Source organism: Gallinula chloropus (assembly GCF_964237585.1).
Source record: "Gallinula chloropus genome assembly, chromosome: 4".
Taxonomy (NCBI): domain Eukaryota; kingdom Metazoa; phylum Chordata; class Aves; order Gruiformes; family Rallidae; genus Gallinula; species Gallinula chloropus.
This window is the reverse complement of record NC_140088.1, coordinates 50,074,474-50,096,387: the sequence shown is the minus strand read 5'-3', so window position 1 is coordinate 50,096,387 and position 21,914 is coordinate 50,074,474. Positions and strand designations below refer to the sequence as shown.

At 48.9% G+C, this 21,914-nt stretch overlaps 1 protein-coding gene across 1 annotated transcript; it reads left to right on the top strand.

The window, feature by feature from the left end:
* Window positions 1-382: 382 nt before the first annotated feature.
* On the top strand, window positions 383-19,298 carry NDNF (neuron derived neurotrophic factor; the record flags this gene model as incomplete). The annotated part of the gene is made up of 4 exons (XM_084263114.1): window positions 383-432; window positions 15,749-15,937; window positions 16,927-17,051; window positions 17,905-19,298. The coding sequence occupies exons 2-4, from the start codon at window positions 15,750-15,752 to the stop codon at window positions 19,296-19,298; spliced, it is 1,707 nt and encodes a 568-aa protein (XP_084119240.1). The 5' UTR covers window positions 383-432; window position 15,749.
* Window positions 19,299-21,914: the final 2,616 nt, after the last annotated feature.

Genomic DNA, 21,914 nt, shown 5'->3' with positions numbered 1-21,914 from the left:
TGTGAGAAAAACAATGCTTTTCATCTTTCTCACTTTTAGCTTGGTACCAAATCAGAGCAGCGCTAGACCAGCCGCCGCTCCTGCTGCAAAGGCTGGTGGGGAGGCGGGAGGCGCACCAGGATCACAGGTTCCTCGCACGCGTCTGCAGGGATTACTAAACAGGGCAGATTGTTTTTACGAAGCAACCAGAATATTGTGAAGACGTCAGCTCGCGCTCTCTCTCTCTCTCTCTCTCTCTCTCGCTACTTTGTTTAGGTGCAGCAGATTTACCGCTAATTTGTTTATAGTCAAACAGTCTAAACGTGTCTCAGCATTTTGAAATCCAGAAACCTGATGCAAATTAAGCAGTTTACAGAGCGGGATGGTGATGGTGCGGGAAAGCCAAGTGTCACGGAGCTGCCAGCTGGTCTCTGGATGTGAAGGAAAACACCAGTGAGCAGCGTTGACGGGTTTCTAGTCCCTGTTCTTTCTCTTCCTTTGGCTACTAAATCTGCATTTAACTCCCCGTGGGCTTTATCTCCTGGGTAAGCATTACTTACTTGAGTATGATTTGTAGGACTAATGGGATCTTATCCTTATTTGGGGAAGACCCACGGGGCTCTCTCAAACTGATTTTTTCAGTAATGAGAAATAATGAATAAAATTCTAATAGTCCTGGGGGGTCTTAAAGTTACAAATTTGCAGGGAAGATTTAATGCCAGGCAATTAAAACTTTTATAATCCTGTTATAGCACAACAGTTGGAAAAAAAATTCCTTACTAGGAAAAATGAGTATATTGTAAGACCCTTTCATGCCACGTGAATGAGTCTAACTTAATTTAACGTTTGAATTAAGCAGGTATGTTAAAGCAAGAGAGTAAGATATCTCTTGCAAGTGTGTGATAGTGGGACGGCAGGCTCGGGAAAGAAATGTGCTACGCTGATTTATGGAGGGCATGCTAATTCCCACTCCTTTAAGAAAAAGCGGTTGCAAAGCCTTAGTAAGAAAAGCCAGGCAATTAGGGTCTAAGCGAGAAAATGCAAAATTCACACCCATCAGCAAGATACCCTTCCAGTAGCCAATACACACTGCTGGTTCAGCCTTTTGCTCAGAGCTAAAACACCACAGCCCCCACCCCACCCTCCACCAGGTCAAGCCCAACCCTCCGGGGCTTGCTGAAATGCCCTGAAGGGACAAAGCACCAACAAGCAGATACTTTTTTTGGAATTTACACTTTTTTCTGGGGTTTTACCATGCAACGTAACTGGTGATGCTGGAATAACATGTTGTCCTCTAGCAGTCATTTTCATCCAAGGATCTCTCAGATGTTTCCAGTCGCTAGTGAAGGGACAGCCCCCTCCCCCAGGAAGGCAGCCCTGGGTCCCACACTACAACTCTCAACACATCTTTCCAATCTGGGAAAGGAAATGCCCTTCATATGTGCTTTGGTCATCCCTAAAGGCAGAAATTACCTCGTTCTCTTTCCCCTTCCCCTCTTTCCCCTTCCCCTCTTTCCCCTTCCCCTCTTTCCCCTTCCCCTCTTTCCCCTTCCCCTCTTTCCCCTTCCCCTCTTTCCCCTTCCCCTCTTTCCCCTTCCCCTCTTTCCCCTTCCCCTCTTTCCCCTTCCCCTCTTTCCCCTTCCCCTCTTTCCCCTTCCCCTCTTTCCCCTTCCCCTCTTTCCCCTTCCCCTCTTTCCCCTTCCCCTCTTTCCCCTTCCCCTCTTTCCCCTTCCCCTCTTTCCCCTTCCCCTCTTTCCCCTTCCCCTCTTTCCCCTTCCCCTCTTTCCCCTTCCCCTCTTTCCCCTTCCCCTCTTTCCCCTTCCCCTCTTTCCCCTTCCCCTCTTTCCCCTTTCCCTCTTTCCCCTTCCCCTGGCTGTATGGTTACCATAAGATGGCCTGAAGATTTTGGGGTTGTTTGGATGTTCGCTCACCCATGACAGTCTGACCTATCTGCCCGTATGAGTTCCCTCTGCTTTTGTTCACAGTAACTAGATAAAGGACTAACCTTTCACCTGCCAGCCTGGACAAATAAACACTGGCCCAGCAGTAGAGTGGAGCTGAAACAAACTCTTCCGATAATCTGATTTTTGAGATCATGTATCACAGCTCTGCAGTTGACCCCTTCGGAGCACCCGTCTTTTTGCGCTCAGGAAAGGCTTTTCAGCTTGGTCATGCAGAAGTCCACCATTTAGAAAACCCAATCAGCATGAGAAAGCCACCCTAAATATTGGCAGCTCCCAAACATGCTCCTATCCTGTGTTAGTCCGATGGCTTGGTGGCTGAAGAGCTGTGGTTGCACTTGTAGTGTCTTGTAACCTCTTCAGACGGACGAATGTGCAGGGTCTGACTGTAGGCCCACTGTGGCAGCAATCTCCATGGTGGTGCTTCACCATCTCTCTGGGCATGTATCATTCTGCCTTTTGGATGTGAATCCTTTCTCTGTTTCACAGCTCCTCAACCCTGGAGATGTTCAGTGGTGCTGGCTGAGCTGTGCCTCGGCACACAGGCCGCGTGGGTCTGATGCTTCTCTGTCATCTGGCCACACTTGTCCTAAATTGTTTGTCCATTCCTCAGCAGCTGCAACAGACCTTGGGAGCCATCCTGCACCATATGGGCACTCCCCTTCCGCAAGGGTCCCTGCTCCCCAGTGACCATCAGACACGCTTGCTGGTCATTTGTCCCAGTGACTAGAGGGACAGAGCACTGGGACAGGCTCCCCAGGGGGTTGTGGAGTCTCCATCTCTGGAGATATTCAAGACCTGTCTGGATGCCTCCATGTGCAACCTGTCCTAGGGAACCTGCTTTGGCAGGGGGTTGGGCCTGGTGATCTCTGGAGGTCCCTTCCAACCCCTACGACTCTGTGATTCTGTGATTAGGAAATGGGGCAGTGGCTCTGGGCAGGATGAATCTCCCCTGCTTTGTTGGGCAACGGTCAGGCTGCTGAGGGGAGGACAAGTTCAGATCTTCTCTGGAGGTGGTGGGACTTGCAGGCACCATGGTGGTGGTGACTGTGGGTAGCTGTGTCAAGAAATTTCGAGCAGCTAATGTCCTTCACTAACCATTTTCACTCATTTATGGAGTTCCCCTCTGCAGGAATCCGTGTCTCCTTTTAAAGTGGGGTGCTAAGGAAGTAAATGCCAGTAGACAAAATCTAGCCAGCGTTAAGCATTCCCGCTGCTTCTTGTCCCTGCCCACGGAGTGTATAGAAGTGAGTGTGTGAAAGGTGGCGCACAGGGGAAGTGATGGGGCTGATGGTCTTCCCTGTGATGTTGTTTGCTTGTGATGGGCCACCCTTTGCTCTCAGCCACCCCAGCCTCTGAAGAAGTCACCAGAGCTAACAGCGTGACTAAGGAACCATGTACACTGCTTTCTAGAGATGGTGGGGATGGGCATCAGGGATGATAACAAACCGTGCTGGGACTTTGAAGGCCTTTGCCACTGTGGTGGAGGTCTGCCAGATCTAATGCTGAGCACGCTGGTAGAAATACATAAATACCAGCAGCTTCAGCACCGTCTTGGGTACTTCCCGTTTTCAAACACTTGATAAATCACAGAATCACAGAATCGTAGGGGTTGGAAGGGACCTCCAGAGATCGAGTCCAACCCCTCTGCCAAAGCAGGTTCTCTAGGACAGGTCGCACAGGGAAGCATCCAGATGGGGCTTGAATATCTCCAGAGAAGGAGACTCCACACACCCCTGGGCAGCCTGTCCCAGGGCTCTGTCACCCTCACTGGGAAAAAGTTCTTCCACATATTGTTGCGGAACTTCTGTGCTCCAACTTGAGGCCATTGCCCCTTGTCCTGTCCCCACAGCCCACTGAGAAGAGGCTGGCCATTTTCCCCTGTGTCCCACACTTGAGATATTCATAACTATTGATCAGATCCCCTCTCAGTCTTCTTTTATCCAGGCTGAAGAGCCCCAGGTCACTCAGCCTTTCCTCATAGGGGAGATGCTCCAGGCCTTTAATCATCTTCGTAGCCCTCCACTGGACCCTCTCTCTAGGAGATCCCTGTATTTTTTGTACCAGGGAGCCCAGAACTGGACACAATACTCCAGGTGGGGCCTGACCAGGGCAGAGTAGAGGGATGTTTGTGTATTTTCAGCTGTCCTTTGCCAACCAAGGGAAATTAGACGCAACATCTGTGAATTACCCTGGTAAGTAACAAATCACTGTGAGAGTACCTTAAAGGTTCATGAAGGACTTGCAGGGCCTGGGATTTCTTTCACGTGCCTTGCAGGCTGAAGGCAGATAGTTTTCAAGCTGAATGCGATTTTGGACAGTAAGTTCACTCAGAACAATTTGGATTCTGATGATAATTAATGAAATTTAAATTTTGGGGGGATCACCTGTTAGCAAAATGTGTGTTAATGTGGTGATAAGTAATACAGGCTGGACTCTGGGTTGGGCAGAAAAAAGGCAGGTGAGTTTGGTTTCTCTGAAGTCAGCTGAGCATCTGGATTACCTGACTCAGGTGTAACTAAAATCAACACGGGGCTAGGCTTGAGAAAACATAGGAAAGAATGGAGTAAAACTGTCCTAGGGAACCTGCTTTGGCAGGGGGGTTGGACTTGATGATTTCTGGAGGTCCCTTCCAATCCACACGATTCTATGATTCTGTGAAAATTCTTTCCTCCTTTCACATAAATCCCATTTTTCTCCTCATCCCATATCTAGTTAATTCTGAGTGTTCCTGGATTGACCAAAGGCTGGAATCCAACCTTACCATTGCCCGCTACAGTTTGTGTGTGGGCTCCCCTGGCTGTGTCTCTGCCCTGACATACCCAGTGCTGCCCCTGCAAACCATCGCAGTGCAGGGACATGGCTGGTTCCTAGGGGTCAGAGAATCGCTTCCTGGGCACGAGCACTAGAACAGGGGATGTTACTGGAACTGCTGCCCTGCCCTGCCCTTCTCTGTTCTTCCAGCTGCCAGAGGGGCTCTCTGGAGAGCTGCTGCTACTCTCCGTGCTATTGCAGGCATTACTGGTTGTCACTGGTTAGCCTGGAGACACCAAGGAGCCCTAGGCAGGAAAAAGGAGGATACAGTAAAGTTGCAGGTGAGAATTTCTGAATAGCTGTTGCAGGAGAACTCTGTGGGTAGCTGTAGGGAAGCGGGCATGAATGCTAGTGCACGTGGGCTGGCTGTAGTTTGCGGTCCTGTGTGCATATGGCGGTGGTCTTGGTGCTGAAGAAAACCCTGTCTGTGAGGTAAGCTGAGGGAATCGGTCTCTGTGTGCTTAAAAGGCTTTTGGAGTACTCGGTGGTCTTCCCTTTTGTAACTGTCTACCAAAGAGTAGAAGGCAAGCAACATACAAGCAGCTCCAGTGTGCTCACGGGGTGGCCTTCCACCAAACATGAGAGCCCTGGTTGTTGCAGGAGCAGCCAGAGGCTCCACCTCCCCCTTTGGCTCCTGCCCTGCTGATCACCCTGGTGACCTGCAGCCCCTTGACTGTTGCTGTGTCCCCCACAGTGCCCTGCCTTGTGCCAGCCCCTTATTTTTCTGCCCTTTAGCAAGCACTTTGCTGGCCGCGGGCCTCTGCCACGCAAGGGGTGCTCCCTAGGGCGGAGGAACAGCTCCCGCAACTTTAACTCCTCTGGTAGCTGATGCAGTTAATGCCTTTGGGGTTATGTTGTAGCACTCTTTTGACCTCCAGCCCTAAGCCCAGGAGGTTTGAGGGTGTGGTGGCAGGGTGCATGGACCACGGTTCTGCTCCCGCTCTTGATCATACCCTGACGCTTCGGTCACCCTGGCCTCTCCTGGGTTTTGGCAGGGGTTGTGCACTCATAATGTCATTCAGAGGTACTCTGGGGAACAGCAGGGCACTTCGTACCACATACCAACGTGCTTGTGTTGGTTGTGACTTGTAATTGTTCGTATGTGTTCCTCCCTGCTAATCTCTGTACTGAAATTCATTATGGAGAGACAGTAACATGCACTTGGAGAGCTGTGCTGAGGCAGAATGACTTGGCCAAGGAAAGTAGCTATTGTTTTGTGATTAAAGGAAGGGATTATGTTGGGATTTCCTTGAACAAGGAAAGTCGCTGCCCCACTTTTATTACTTGTAACAAGGGGATGATAATTACTATCTGTTATAAAAAACCTCTGCAGCTTGTGACGAAAGGTTTGTGGGAGAGTTGCGTGGTGTTCAGGGTTGGTTATCTGAAATGGCCTGGCGTTGGGTGAACACAGGGTTCTCTGCCTTATTTCTCCTGCTGGGCCTCAGCTCCAGCTAAGGCTGCAGAAAAAATTCCCCTTCTCCGAGTTGGGTGTCTGACATGAGACTTTTCCTATGGAAGAGCTGGTCCCACAACACTTTGCCCTCTCCGGGAGCGACATCCCACCACCTCAGGATTTTGTGTGGGCTTGGGAGAATGGGCAGGTGTGAGGGTAAGGACACAGGCCAGCCTCTGCCGGCCAAGGGAACTGGAGGTCAGCGTGGGGGAGGTGGGGGGACACACGAGTTGCCAGCTGGCTGCCACCCAGTGCTCCAGCACATCCTTTCCTCCTGTGCCGCTGCCATCCCATCATACAGAGAGGTATGAGAGAACAACTGAGCATTGTAACAGAGGTCGCTGGGGACTCGCTGTTTGTTTGGCTTTGACACTCTCTGCTGAGCTGCATGGGTCGAGATGGCTGTGAAGGAGAGAGCGCTGGTATGTGGTCTCTGATTGAAAAAAGAAAAACTACGAGGCATTTCCGCAAGTGTCCCAAATGGCATCTCCGGGCTCAGATGGTTTTTTGAAGCATCCACCTACCACCGGCCTCAGGATGGCGATTGAGATGTAATCAGAGTTGAATCTGTTTCCACTAAAAGTGGAAAAATAAATAAGGCTCCGTTTAGAAACAAAATAGTCCATGTAAAATTTTTGATACCATATCTCCCTGAGTCTGTTTGCTTTTCAACATGTCTAATTTGAGACAGCTCTGCATTTCACAACGTTAGTCCTCTGGAGTTAACCTCTCCCCTAAATTTGTAGCTCATTGCCACTGTTGCTCATTAACATTTGGTAGAGATGTACCCTTTTTTGGTCATACCTTCTTGGTTTTGCATAGCTGGCTTGTTTTTTCCTGGTGCTGCCGTGATTCGCTTTGCTAAAGCAATGCTCCTGGCTCAGGAAAATTGCAGGTTGAATTGGAATTGCATGAGGCAGCTGGTTAATCCACAGATTATTGACACGGTGGACCCTAAATGCTTCAAAGGCACCATTATAGTCCGTCGTGTCCTGGCGTATTTAGGGAGCTGTAATCCACAGATTACAGGTCCATAACTGCTCCTACCAATGCTCCAGTAAACGCTCCAGTTACAGCTGGTCCTGCCAATGGGAGCTGCCACGTTGAGCCGGCCACGGTACTACAGAAAAAAGATTTCTCTTTAAAATCCGGAGAGGCAACGCTGCAGCCCCACATCCCTGTCAGGGCTGTGTTCCTTGTTGCCCAGCTCCGTAGGGAAAGGCTCTGGGCTGGAGCACATCTCCAGCGGAGGGGCTGGGGCTGCACTGGCCGAACTCCCGGCGAGGCTCCCACAACCCTGTGTGGTTCCTTCTCTTCCGCAGGCACAAAGCACAACCAGACAACGAGTTTTCAAGAGTCCTGCTTTTTTTATTTTAAAAAAATATAAAAAAAACCCAAACCCAAATGAAAAGCATGCCAAATATTTTCCAGATCCTTTAGGAAATAGTATGTATTAAATGGTGGGCCTTTGCTTTTCCGCTCTGGTCCCCCCCTGACCAAACCAACCAAGCAGCTCCTGGTAAATACTTAGGATTTCTGAGGCATTATTTTTCCTTGTTTGCACGTTAAAAACAACTATTGGCATGACAGCTGAAATTGTTAAGTGCTTCTAGAAGCCCTCTGTTGCTGCAGTGGTCACTCTGTGTGCCGGGGTGCGTGTATTCATGTTGTATGCTTCCTTTTCCAGAGATACAGCATGGAAAAGCTCATGGCCTCTTTTGGCTCGCGGCGGCGCTGTGATAAGTCAAAGAAGGCGTATGGCACCCTTTTATTTCCAAAGCTGGCCTTAAGTCACACCGATAAATCTACAGGCTTATTAGGAGATGCGACATGAGTAATGTAAACTACTGAAAAAACCCTCAACAAAACAAGAGATTAAAAATAGGATGGAGGGGTGGTGGAGGGTGGGGGGAACTTAACAATCTGTACAATAAAAAGAGAAGGAACGCAACACAAAAGCACCGTGGCAGGCAGTGCCTTGGAATTATTCTCACTGAATTACAGCCGTGCACTTCCTGCTCTGGGTAATTAAACATTCAGGGTTATTTATTCCAGATGCGTTTGCGTCAAGGAAACCCAGATCTTGTTTGTTTGTTGGTTTGTCATTGCAAACCCTCTGCAGGTCTCCGTGACCTGCAGACTCTTGGGAAGCAAAGCAAGTGATTTCCATAGGTCAAGGTACTTGAAGATGGCTTGTGAGTAGCACTGGCGTCATGCATGGTGAATCGGATACTCCCACTCCCTTTTTAGGGAGCACAGGTATACGCAGTGACATTGGGCCTTCCCATGAGCGTGGGTGCCTGGGCGCTGAAATAAGTACAGGGAAGTCCGAATAGGAGTGCACAACTGCTTTGATCCCAAACACCCAAACAAAAGGGATTCTCAGCTTGCTGGGTGGGATTTCTGTGATGGTATGTAAGCGAGGAGCCTCTGATACCTTGTGGGGTAAACCCTGAGCAACTGCTGTGTTTTGCTGGAAGAACTCAGCTTGCTTAGGGCAGACAGAAAATATTGTAGGCTTGATCAGCAAAATCAAAAATGGGGCAATTCTGTGTGCCCCTGACTCTTCTCCCCACTCTACTCTGCCCTGCTGAGACTGCACCTGGAATATTTGGTCCAGTTCTGTGCCCCTCAGGTCAAGAAGGACATAAAATTCCTTGAAAGAGTCCAGTGCAGGGCCACCAAAGTGATGAAGGGAGTGGAACACCTTCCTTATGAGGAGAGGCTGAGGGAGCTGGGCCTCTTTAGCTTGGAGGAGACTAAGGAGTGACATTATTAATGTTTATAAATATGTAAAAGGTAAGACTCAGGAGAACAGAGCCAGGCTCTTCTCGGGGATGGCCAGCGACAGGACAAGGGACAATGGGTGCAAGCTGGAGCAGGGGAAGTTCCATGTGAATGTCAGGAGGAACTTTGTCATTGTGAGGGTGACAAAGCACTGGGACAGGCTGCCCAGAGAGATTGTGGAGTCTCCTTCTCTGGAGACATTCAAACCCTGCCTGGATGCATTCCTGTGTGACTTTTAGTCTGGATGATCCTGCTCTGGCAGGGGGGTTGGACTAGATGATCTTTTGAGGTTCCTTCCAACTCCTGATGTTCTGTGATTCTGTGTGTGACGCTGCCCTTTTCTGGCTTTGGTTGAGGATGTGCCCACCATGCCCCATCCTGCGGCCTGTGGGAAGAGCCTGCAAGGTGCTGCCACAGCTCTGGCTAATTTTTCCCCTGCTTTGCAACCCAAACCAGTTGCAAATGCCATTCTCCTCAGCATTCCCACTTGTAGCTGTAGTTTACTGAGGTACTTTCTGGCCTTTCCTATTGAAGTTTGTCGCACTAAATTTTCAAAGGCCGGACAGAGGGCTTGTGAATGTGGGATTTTGGAAAGGTTGGGTGAGATTCACTGCCTGAGTGTAAATCACCCAGAAGGTAGGAGTGAATTGTCATCACTGTAAGATCCACGATTCAATTCAATGATAATTTCACATATGCGCTTATAGCTCAGGTAGATAAACCAACCAGGCTGATGATTTTGTTTGTTTTTATTTTCTGAAGGGAAAACCCACAAACCTCTAGTAAGGTGGTAGATTTTAAGGTGTTTGAAGTACTTTATCTCCTGCTCCAAGCGTAAAACCATCCATTTTTGATCTGTTGGTCTATGTAGATAAACACATATGGGTTCATTAAGCAAAGCTCTTCCGAAGCTTGGCTGTTGCTACCAGTGTGGCTGCAGAGGAGCGGCGCAGCCCAGGACCTGCTCACCTGGGGACAGGACTGCTGCCTTCCAGGTTAAAGCAGAAAGAGACCCCAGCTGCCTGCCAGGACCGCCACTGCCCTGACATCACTCAGTTTGGTGGCCAAAACTGCAGCTGGTGGACAAACCTGGGCAGCCCTGTGTTGCTGGGAGCCAGGCTGGGGCAGCCCTACCTGGGGAGGAGATGGGGACCACCTGGGTGGTCCCTGTGCTCAGCCTGGCTCCCCAGAGTGGGTCTGTCTGCTGGGAGGAAAAGAGGAGGGGGGGAAGAAGACAAAAAGAAGGAAAAACAAGACAGATTTTTTTAAGGATGTTTTTCACTGTTGCTCTTGCTGGTCTAGTGCTGCTGGTATCTCCATGTGCTATCACAGTCCCTCCAAGACACGCCAGGTTTGGACCTTTTGTGCTGGCTCATGGCTGGTGCCTGGGATCTCCTCCTGTCTGGAAGTGCTGGGAAGGTTGGCATCCTGGTGTGGCCAGCGATGCCTTTGCCCTGGGCCCAGGGTGTGAGCTCCCAGGGTCCGGGGGTGCTAGCTTTGTCCCCTACCTGCCACTGAATTAGTTTGGGGAAGAAGTGAGAGGTAGGGATGTGCCATTAGAGGGCACTTTTGCAATCCTGGAGAAGGAAAACGGTGCTGATTATTTCACTTCGGACTGTTTGTTTTGGCGCGCTCTTAAATGCAGTGATAAACAGCAGGCAAATCTCTCCAGGCAGTGGGGATATATCAATAAAATATTGACTCAGAGTTTAAAAGGAAAGAAAACAAGGCAAACTTGTAGAAAAAGGGAATAAAAGGCATTTAGGAGGTGGCACAGCCTGGAGAACAACAAAAAAAAAAGCCTCATGCAACGTATTTCATGCAATTTGTACAGCTTTATGGTGCAGCACTTAGGCCTCAGCTTGTACCTGGCTCCTAAAAGCAACCCCCTCTTGGAGCATGTCACGCTGAGACAAGAGGATGGTTTCTGAGGGCTGGCTGGGTGGGAGAGCACGAATTTGCATGCTCATGTCTAGCAAGTGCATTTTCTGAGGGACTCGGTCAAAGCCACTGCCCGGCGCTGACCTTGCCCAGAAAGATATGTAGGAGAAATACATGGGGCTGTTGGGATTTTTTTTGCTTTCCATTCAATGCTTTGAGTAAACTGTGAAGGATTTAGCTTAAAACTCTGCCAAATTATAATTAGTACACTGCAAAAAAAAAAATTAATCTGTTTATTAACAGGTGTGAAAGGATGATAGAACCCCAACAGTGGTTTCAGAGACCCATGAGTGGGTTTTGGATACCTCTTTGCTGCTTGAAGCATCCTGCTTTTGGAAGTGTTGTGTGTGATAATTGGGCCCACTTTAGGCGTCTGAGCTCAGATACGTGAAAATGAACCTGTACACATGCAATCCTATCTGCTTATGAAGGAACCAAGGTTAGAAAACTCATCTTCCCAGTAGTGACCGACAGCTTTGCAAGCTATTTCATGTACGGGCTGGGCCAGGATCACAGAGCTAACCTTACCTGGTCTTCTGGGGTTGTTTCTCAGCTGAAATGATTTCATGATTTGATAAAGAAATTGGAGACGGATCACAGAATCATAGGGGTTGGAAGGGACCTCCAGAGATCATCACGTCCAACTTCCCTCTGCCAAAGCAGGTACCCTAGGACAGGTTGCACGTGGAGGCATCCAGATGGGGCTTGGATATCTGCAGAGAAGGAGACTCCACACCCCCCTGGGCAGCCTGTCCCAGGGCTCTGTCACCCTCATGTTGGTGCGGAACTTCTGTGCTCCAACTTGAGGCCATTGCCCCTTGTCCTGTCCCCACAGACCACTGAGAAGAGGCTGGCCATTTCCCCCTGTGTCCCATACTTGAGATATTCATAAGCATTGATCAGATCCCCCCTCAGTCTTCTTTTCTCCAGGCTGAAGAGCCCCAGGTCACTCAGCCTTTCCTCATAGGCGAGATGCTCCAGGATCTCTATCTTGCTGCTACGCTGTGGCTGTTAGTGGGGATGGGAGGTTTTAAAGTGGTGAAATTATTTCTGAAGTGAAGCTTAGCCCACATAGCCCTATAATGAAAAGTCGTTTATTTTATTAGAGGCTGCATTGCACTAGAACTGGCTATGGGAACACACAAGATTGCAGTTTCGAGGGGTTCATGTGGAGGACGCTGTCTGCAGAAAGTGTCAGGGTTTCTTACCTAACCAAATAATCTGCTGTAATTGTTGTGATTAAGTTGGAAAGAATTTCTTCCCTGTTGGCCAACGATAATACTCGAAAAATCAATAAACAGCGTGGTAGAGCACACGGAACTCATCCCACTTTGCATGGGAGGACGTTTCTGCTGACTTGGGTGACTCAAGTCAGCAAGTATTTCGACTCACAATCTTTGCCCCAAAAGGCTGAGTGTCATTAACTTTGCTGATAAGTATCAGCACTGCAGTCTGGATTCAAGCAAATATGCCTGTCATTGTCAAAAGCTAACTCAGGACCCACTCAGGGTGGGATAAATTTGGCCAGCCGCTGGGAAAGTGAAATCAGGATTTAATTCTAAGTAGCAGTTGGTGTCTTGGGTAAAGTCCTTTACTCCTTTCCCTTCCGTGTGGCAGAGCGCTGCCGGAACCTGCTATCAGAGCATCCCAAACAGTAACGGAGCACAGAATTTGAGACCTGTGAGTGCTGGAGGCGAAGCGTTACCAGCCCTGCAAACACGGAACTGGGGCCACCAAGCTGTCACTGTATAAACAAGGGTGCAGCCTTCTCCAACTGCAAAATAACTTTTGGCAGCCTGGACGCAGGGAAGGCTTCCCTGCAAGACAACGGGACCATCGACCGGCACGCTTGCTGCTCCCTCGCGGGGGGCCTGGGGCTTCTCCAGAGTCTCTGTGCCCACCAGGGATGTGACCGTGGTCGAAACCCTGGCAGGTGAACCTCAACTGTTTGCTTTCATCTTCCCTCTGTTTTTTCCACTCAGGAAGAGGAGGATCCGGCTGCAAATGTAGGATTATGCGGTGGGCCAGGGAGGGAGAAAATGTTGGGAGGCGTAGCGGCCTCGGCGTGAGGGAAGGCACGCGCAAAACCAGGCAAAGACAAAATGTGTCCTGGTGAGGGACCTTTCAGCAGTTGTCACTTGTGGCCGAGGGTTACCTTGGGGTTTTCCTCTTCCCTTTTGCATCAGCAATTTCAGTGGGCAAATAGCAAGGTGAAGGACAGGGCCTGAGCTGGACAGCAGGAGTGGGAGAAAAGAGTGGAAACTGGGGTGGAAATGAGCTGGGGTAATGGGGGTGCAGCCAGAGGAGGGGAGGGGTTGAGCGGGGCCGGCGGGACCTGCACCCTTGGTGGAAGGAGGAATTAAATAACACGAGTTTCGGGCAGAAGGAGGAGTGTAAGGACAATATGGCCCTCTGCAGGCCTGCTGGCCTCAGGCCACTGTCCTGCATGGGGCAGCTGGGTTGAGCCATTCTGGGAGCAGGATGGACTGCAGGGCCGGCAGATGCTGCAGTGTCCTCTCTGCGCAACATAGTGGGGAGCTAAAGACAGCAAAGAGGGGGATTAAGGGAGTGGAGCACCTTCCTTATGAGGAGAGGCTGAGGGCCTCTTTAGCTTTGAGAAGAGGAGACTGAGGGGTGACCTCATTAATCTTTATAAATATGTAAAGGGTGAGAGTCAGGAGGACAGAGCAAGGCTCTTCTCAGTGATGGCCAGTGACAAGACAAGGGACAATGGGTGCAAGCTGGAGCAGAGGAAGTTCCATGTGAATGTCAGGAGGAACTTTGTCACTGTGAGGGTGACAGAGCACTGGGACAGGCTGCCCAGAGAGGTTGTGGAGTCTCCTTCTCTGGAGACATTCAAACCCTGCCTGGATGCATTCCTGTGTAATTTAGTCTGGATGATCCTGCTCTGGCAGGGGGGTTGGACTCGATGATCTTTCAAGGTCCCTTCCAACTCATAATGATCTGCGATTCTGTGATTTGAGAAGATTTTGTCAGAAGTCTAGAGGTGAAAAGAGAAGAAGACCCTGTGCTGCCTGCAGCCAGTTCCCATGTTCAGGATGCTGGTGCACATGGCGAGCTGCAGCCGGGATGTGGTGATGACAAGAGCCATGGACACCACTGGCCTCTGTGAAGAGAGTGGGAAAGGGCACACAGGGATTTCAGGGCTGTCAGGGAGTGGGCTGCTGGGGCTTCCCTCAAGGGCACCTGTTTATATTTTCATGAAGTGCTTGAAGGGAAATAACAATTTTATTGTGGCTTAGACTATGTCATGCCACTCCTCGAGGAGCTTTATGTTTACTATTTTTACATAAAGTATTAGAGCAAACTTAAGTGGAGGGACTTAAAACCCTACACTCCCAACAGCAGTTTTGCTCTGAGAGGTAAAGGATTGGCTATAAAGCACAGTTATCTTATGAGTGATACAGAGAGTGCTGCATGACCACCCATTCAGCCAAGCAATGAGAAGATAATTTGCTTTCCAGCTCCTTTACTAGCCTTGTTGCCCTTCTCAGATCCTCGAGTGAGTCCAGAGAAGGACAACCAGGCTGGGGAAAGGGCTGGAGGGCAAATCATATGAGGAGCAGCTGAAGGAGCTGGGGGTGTTTAGCCTGGAGAAGAGGAAGCTGAGGGGAGACCTTATGACCACCTACAATTAGTTCAAAGGAAGTTGTAGAGAGGTAGGTGATGGTCTCTTCAGCCAGGTGACAGGACAAGGGGAAATGGCATGAAGCTGTGCCAGGTCAGGTTTAGATCGGATATTAGGAAAAAATTTTTCCCTGTAAGAGTTGTTGGGGCCTGGAACAGGCTGCCCAGGGAGGGAGTTGAGTCACCATCCCTGGATGTGTTTAAAAGATGGGTAGATGAGATGCTCAGGGATATGGTTTAGCATAGGATGGGAACGGTTGGACTTGATGATCTTAAAGGTCTTTTCCAAGCTTGTGATTCTGTGAAGATAGCACTGTTCCTGCCAGCTCAGCTTTTTATCCTGCTGCTCCCCAAAGCCAGTGGCTAACACACTTTGTAACAGCCTAAACATCTTATTTTCTAATTTGGAAAAAAAAAAAAATCATGTAACAATTTAAATTTTCTATCCTCATACCAGAAATGGGCTTTGTTCCAGCCACCCCCAGCCCATACATGTGAGATCATCAACTGCACTGAAAGATTTCCAGCCCGTCCCACTGTACATGTTCGGGTAGCCATCGCTGACCTAGTTATAAACATAATAACGAGGGGCTGAGATTCTGAAGTTCTGTGCCTGATTTGAAAGGGATTCTCTGCTTTTGTGCTTCGCCACTCCTGCCAAGCCTGAGGACTGAGCCCTGCTGAATCACATGCTGTAGCACCGACAGGCTTTGCGTACGTGGGGGTTTAAATCACTGCTTTATAAAGGATGGTTTCACTGGCAATGTTTACTTTCCAAAGGACTGTTGGAAGCCCAACCAAAATCTAAGGAACATGAAGTCGATGTCCCCTTCCTCTGCTCTGTGCTCACTTCAGCTGCCGTGCCCGACGAGCTCCGTTCCTGCTCTGGCAGATCACCACGCTGTAGGTTTACTGAAGTACGCGGCAGGCTTTGTGTCAGAGGGAGAGAGACCAGTCTGCGACCGGTGTGTGGGCTTGCTGTCAATGGTGGTTCAAGGTGGAAAAACCCTCTGTACGTACTCTGGCAATATGTATTCCTAGCAGTTGTATGGCAGGAGAGTGAAGGTGCCCGTTGTCTGAAGTACACCCACATTCCGGCAGTAAATCAGCTCACGAGAGCCAAGCAACCCTCCTCAATTGACACTCCCTGTTGTTGCTGTAGGATGCTCCTGCTGTTCTGCCCGCTGCTCCTGCTGTTGCTGCCGCTCAGCTCCAGGCCCCAGAAGCTGCCCACCAGAGATGAGGAGCTCTTCCAAATGCAGATCCGGGACAAAGCCTTTTTTCATGATTCATCCGTCATTCCAGATGGAGCTGAAATCAGCAGCTATCTCTTCCGAGACACCCCTAAAAGGTATGTGTGCCCAGTTCAAGTGAGGAAGTTGTGCTTTGAAGATAGTGGCTTTATTTGCTGAATGTTTTGAAACAAAAATTGGATCCAAACCAGAATAATACAAATGCCAGTGTTCTGTCTCATGAAGTAAGGAAGCGTGCAAGTTTCCATCCCAATCCAGCCTCCCCGGCAGAGGGTCTATCCAATTTATTTGATTTCTGGGACAAGCCCAGAGCTCCCACAGACCGCAGAAGTTCCCAGAAGTGGGGCCACTAACCATGTTTGGAGGCAGAGGGAGTGGGAAGGAAATTAGAAACTACAGGCTTACCCCACCACACTTGTCTCTCTTCATTACTTCATTTTTGGCTCTAAAGCAGCAGCGAGAGCCAGTCTGGTCTAAGGTCCCTGCTTCCCAACCTCGACCCTGTGGGTTAGGAAACACTGAGGTTAGACTGGGGAAGAACCTGGGTCTCCAGAGGGTTTGGTGAACATGAGCAGTTCACACACCTCCTCGTTGCTGAGAAGCATTTTACTATACGTGAGCTGTAGTGCTCGGGGGCATGTGGGAGGAGAGCTGTAGGTGTCTTGGTGTGCTTCTGAGGCCCTTATCGGGCCATCACGTAAACCATGCTTTGAAGAGCAGATCTCTTAATTACAGGGAAGATCCCATTTCCCTCATTCATGCCTTTGTGAATCTCTACGCTGCACTTAGTGTAAAGGTAAAAAGTGAAGCTGGTGGAGGGCAGGGCAGCGCAAGGCAGGAAGCCAGAAACCCCTCAGCTGTGTCCGAAGTGTGACCTCTGTGGCACCGTGCTAGCGGGGAGACTTCCCTCAGCTCCTTAGCTCTCACCAGTTGGCCTTTCCATACACCTCCTGCACACGCTTACCTGCAAGCAATGCTCTTGTCTCTGTTGCCCCACCAGGATCAACCTTGATCGTGCCAAGTCAATCCCTGCCAGTTAGCTGGCATCAGGGTTTATTTACATGCGGGTCTGTTAACCTTCCCCTAGGTATTTCTTTGTGGTGGAAGAGGACAACACTCCCTTAGCAGTGACGGTGACACCGTGCGATGCCCCTCTGGAGTGGAAGCTGAGTGTGCAAGAGCTCCCGGAGGAAGCCAGTGGAGATGGTTCAGGTAACAAAGGAACGATAACTTCTCTTGTGTCTCAGAGCCCTGCTTTCCTCCTGGATTTGAAGCCCCTTAGACCAGTCTCCATGTGATGCTGAGTCTCTGAGCAGGCCCATCTTTGTGATCACCGGCTGTTTGGATCTTCAGCTTCAGTCCTGCTGCTGTGCAGGGAACTGGAGTAAAAACTGAGGTTATAGTTACAGAGTGCCCTGGATGCTGCCCCAGCAAACCCTGTTTGCCCAGTGTAACTTGGTGTCACAGGGGCTTTGCTGCGAGCTGCGTACACAAGATAAAAACTAGAGAGATGGGGCTGATGTCACAGTGGGGCTGAGCTTGCCCCATGGAGGGGACTTGTCTGTAGACATGGAGTCCCTTTGCAGATAAACATACAGTCACTATTGAGGAAATAAAAAGATCTCTGGCTTCCAGCGCCCCTCACAGTAGTTCTAGATGCCATGCGCACCATGTTGTGTTGTACACATGCCTTTGGCCCCACCGTATTGAGGCACAAGGTTTTAGCCTGTTTCAAGAGGGCCAAAGCCATGGCTCCAAGCACTGAAACAGGCAGCGGAGTTGCTTCCCCCGGGACATCTCCCAGTTGGGTGCCTGAAGTAGTCCAGTAGAAGGCAGTAACTACCACTCCCGAGACTCTGCTAACACTGGTCAGGTGCAGATTCTTGTGCGTTTGGTTATAACCTGAGTGCAAAACCAGTTTCCCTCTCTGATGTGACACAAGTATCTTCCTCAGAAGATACCTTCCCTTTTTTTAGTCTCACGTTGGTATCCTCCTGTGTCTGTTAAAGTTTTATTTCCTCCTATTTGCAGATTGTACTAATGGTTTTCTTTGCTTACCATCCAGGTGAACCAGAACCTCTTGAGCAACAGAAACAGCAGATTACTAACGAGGAAGGCACAGAGCTGTTCTCTTACAAAGGCAATGATGTTGAGTACTTTGTGTCCTCCAGTTCCCCATCTGGTTTGTACCAGCTAGATCTGCTGTCAACAGAGAAAGATACACATTTTAAAGTGTACGCAACCACTACTCCAGAATCGGACCAGCCTTACCCTGAATTACCTTACGATCCCAGAATTGACGTCACTTCTCTGGGACGTACAACAGTGACACTGGCGTGGAAACCAAGTCCCACCGCCTCTTTATTGAAACAGCCGATCCAATATTGCATAGTCATCAATAAAGAGCACAATTTCAAAAGCCTCTGTGCTGTTGAGGCCAAGCTCAGTTCTGACGATGCCTTCATGATGGCTCCAAAACCAGGTCTGGATTTCAGCCCATTTGACTTTGCCCATTTTGGCTTTCCCTCAGACAACAACTCCGGCAAAGAACGCGGCTTCCTAAAGTCATCGGCAAAGTTTGGGCGGCAAACATCCTCAAAGCCGAGAGTTGACCTGCATAAAGTTTGCATCGGGAACAAGAACATCTTCACAGTGTCAGACCTGAAGCCTGACACGCAGTACTACTTTGACATGTTTGCAGTAAACACCAACACTAACATGAGCACCGCATACGTGGGCACTTTTGCCAGAACGAAGGAGGAGGCCAAACAGAAAACGGTCGAGCTGAAGGACGGCAAAGTGACGGATGTATTCATCAAGAGAAAGGGAGCCAAATTTCTACGTTTTGCTCCCGTTTCATCGCACCAAAAGGTCACCTTCTCCGTTCATTCGTGCTTGGACGCTGTTCAGATCCAAGTTAGAAGAGATGGAAAACTTCTTTTGTCTCAAAACGTGGAGGGTGTGCGGCAGTTCCAGCTTCGGGGAAAAGCCAAAGCTAAATATCTCATTAGGCTGAAAGGAAGCAAAAAAGGCGCTTCTATGCTGAAGATCCTGGCTACAACCAGGCCTAACAAGCAGTCGTTTCCTTCTCTTCCTGAAGATACACGAATCAAAGCCTTTGACAAACTCCGCACCTGTTCTTCCGTCACGGTGGCATGGCTGGGCACGCAGGAGAGAAACAAATTCTGCATCTACAAAAGGGAAGTGGATGACAATTACAACGAAGAGCAGAAGAAGAGAGAGCAGAACCAGTGCTTGGGTCCAGAGACGAGGAAGAAATCGGAAAAGGTTCTCTGTAAATACTTCCACAGCCAGAACATCCAGAAAGCAGTGACCACAGAGACAATCAGAGGCCTGCAGCCTGGCAAGTCCTACCTGCTGGATGTTTACGTGATAGGGCATGGTGGGCACTCTGTGAAATATCAGAGCAAATTGGTGAAAACGAGGAAGTTCTGCTAGTGCCCCTGTACATAGAAATATATGGAACTCCGGTCTGAACAATATCCTACTTCCAAGTACGCGGATTGACTACTTGCACAGCTGAGAAGTTGTGACCTGTATTTGTACTGTGTAGAAAAGATATCAACCTCTATATTTATGTTTACATAAGTAATTGTTTGGAGGAACTGAGGCTGGTGCTCCCTGGTAGCATCTGGCAGCAGTGTTATCATCTGTCCAGTGACCCACATGTGATGCTCAGTAGATGTCCAAGGTAGCAGGAAACGGCAAAGGAACTGGCACTCCTTTGCTTCCATATTGCATGAACTGCTTCTAAATTATTTTATACTTCAAAGGCTGAGATACGTCATTTGCCCACCTTGTTACTCACACACCAAACTTGCAGGCGTACACCCTTTCTCTCAGTGTAGGCAGTAGGGTTCCTGTAAATTATTTTATAGAGTCTGGTTTTAAATGTTTATGTTTCTATGACTGTAAACTATTAAAATCTCTCCCCAGTAAAATACAGATCTGAGCTAAGTATTAACTGGGCTGCACACAGAGCAGCTTCATTGCTAATGTAAATTCTTACCTAGCTGATCTTCATGTTTAAATACTGTATGTATTTCATGTACAAAGTTGCCATAACATTATATCCCTGTACATAAAATTAAAAATATTGGATTATATATTGTTTCTTTTATTTTTTTGCTTAATATTTTGAGGGAGGAAACAGACCTGGGGGAACAGAAGGTGGGTGCTGAGACTTGAACCAAATTCAGATAGGATGTGCCTCTCTTTTGTTGTTCTTCATCTTTTTGGGCAAGGTGACCAAAGTCTGGTAGAATTACCGGTGTTACTGAGTCAGGTAAAATCTGCAAGGGAGTGCAGGGGATTGAGGGAGGGGTATTTGTGGCGCACTCTGGGGCTACAGTGACCCAAGCACCAAAGGAGCAGGACAGCATGAAGGAGCTTTGCTTGTCCTGGGTGAGAGGGGATCCTGTTTCGTTGCAGTTCCAAGTGTCACCAGTGCTTCGCAAGGAGCTTGCAGCCTGCGTTGCAGAGACCATACAGTTCAAACAAATAACACACCAGCGAACCAGTTGTTATTGTGTATTAGATTATCACATGCAATGTTTGCTTTCTGGATGCTGCTGGTTTGGACCGCAGTAATAATCAGGTAGGAGTGTTATTTTTTCCCCATTGACAAGAATGGTAGTGCTAGGGGGAAAAAAAGCAGCGTACTTCTGTTTAAATGGCTGTTATTTGCAGGGTGTAGATTTCTTTCGAACATTGACTGTCTGGATCTCATCTTTTCCAAATTTTCTTATTTGTTTTTCCACGTCACCTTGGTTGACTCACAAACTTGTACAGAGCTGCTTAATGGGAAACACACTCCGAGAAGGACCAAGACCAGCCAGCCCATTTCAAGCGGCTAAGAGCAGAATACGTACTGCCTATATACAGTTCCAGCGTCACAGTGCGGGTTGGGGCCTCGGGGCGCATCACTGAGACCTCTTTCTCTTGGTCCCCTCATATGTATCAGTCCACAGCACTCAGACAGTGGATGTCAGGGCTCATTCAAAGCCAGTCACCATCTCCTCCTTAGGTACCTGTCCACAAAATGTTTCACTGCTGTGACTTCAGCCCTTGCAGCCCCCTTAGAGGTTTGAAGACGAGGGAAAGAAACCAAAATCCACATAAAGGCTGAAAGCAGGTTCCTCTTAGGCTGCTCGCAGGAGAGATAAGAACTCGCCATCCCTGCAGAGGTGAGCTCTGGTTTTCCTCTGTGTCATAGTTTGTGTGGCTGAGTTCTGGTGGAGAAGGGGGTGGCTGCAGGGGCATCTTTCTCTCAGGCCCCTTCTCCACCAGAACTCAGCCACACAAAACACTTTGCTCCAGAGTGCTGAGCACTTCAGGCTTTCCTTTCTGCTGCCCCCCAGCACGTTTCAGTGTGCAGACCGGCGGGTGGCTGCGGGGTTTTGGGGCTGTGCAAGCTCCCACGCTGGGTTTGCTGTGACAAATTCTCCAGGAAAGAGGCAGGTACCAGATGAAGGCTGAAGAGAAGCTGCCTGTTGTGTTTAATGTATAATAAGCCTAATAATTGAAATTTAGGTTTCTCCAGAGATGGTCTCCATGTTTGAAAACATCTCTCATATCTTTAAGGAAATGGTTTCAATGACCCATGTCTCATAGGTGTAGGCATAGCTGAGTAGTAGATGGCTGCAGCTGGGAAGCCCTCAAGAACAGGAATGTGATTCCAGTGTTAGATCTTCAGTTGCCAGGGAGAACTTTCCCTATGTTTCACTGCCCAAAAGGCTACTGAATCCTTCAGTTAAAGGCAATCCTTAGGGTTGGGGTTTTTTTTAAGCATTTTTCTTTGTTCACACATTTTTATGGGGAACAGTACCCCTTCCATTGGCCTGTTACAATGTTTACTTGAAAACATATGTGTCATCACCATTCCAGCTCTGTTTGTTCGTTTTAGCCAGATTTCTCTGTTTGAATATTCATCCAGCTCACTTGGCTTTTCTGCCTGTTAACCGCTTGTGTTTGCAGTATGTCACAAAATGAAAAATACTCCCAACATGTTTGCATCTTCTACTTCTGAGTACTACATTTTCAAAGAAAAATGTC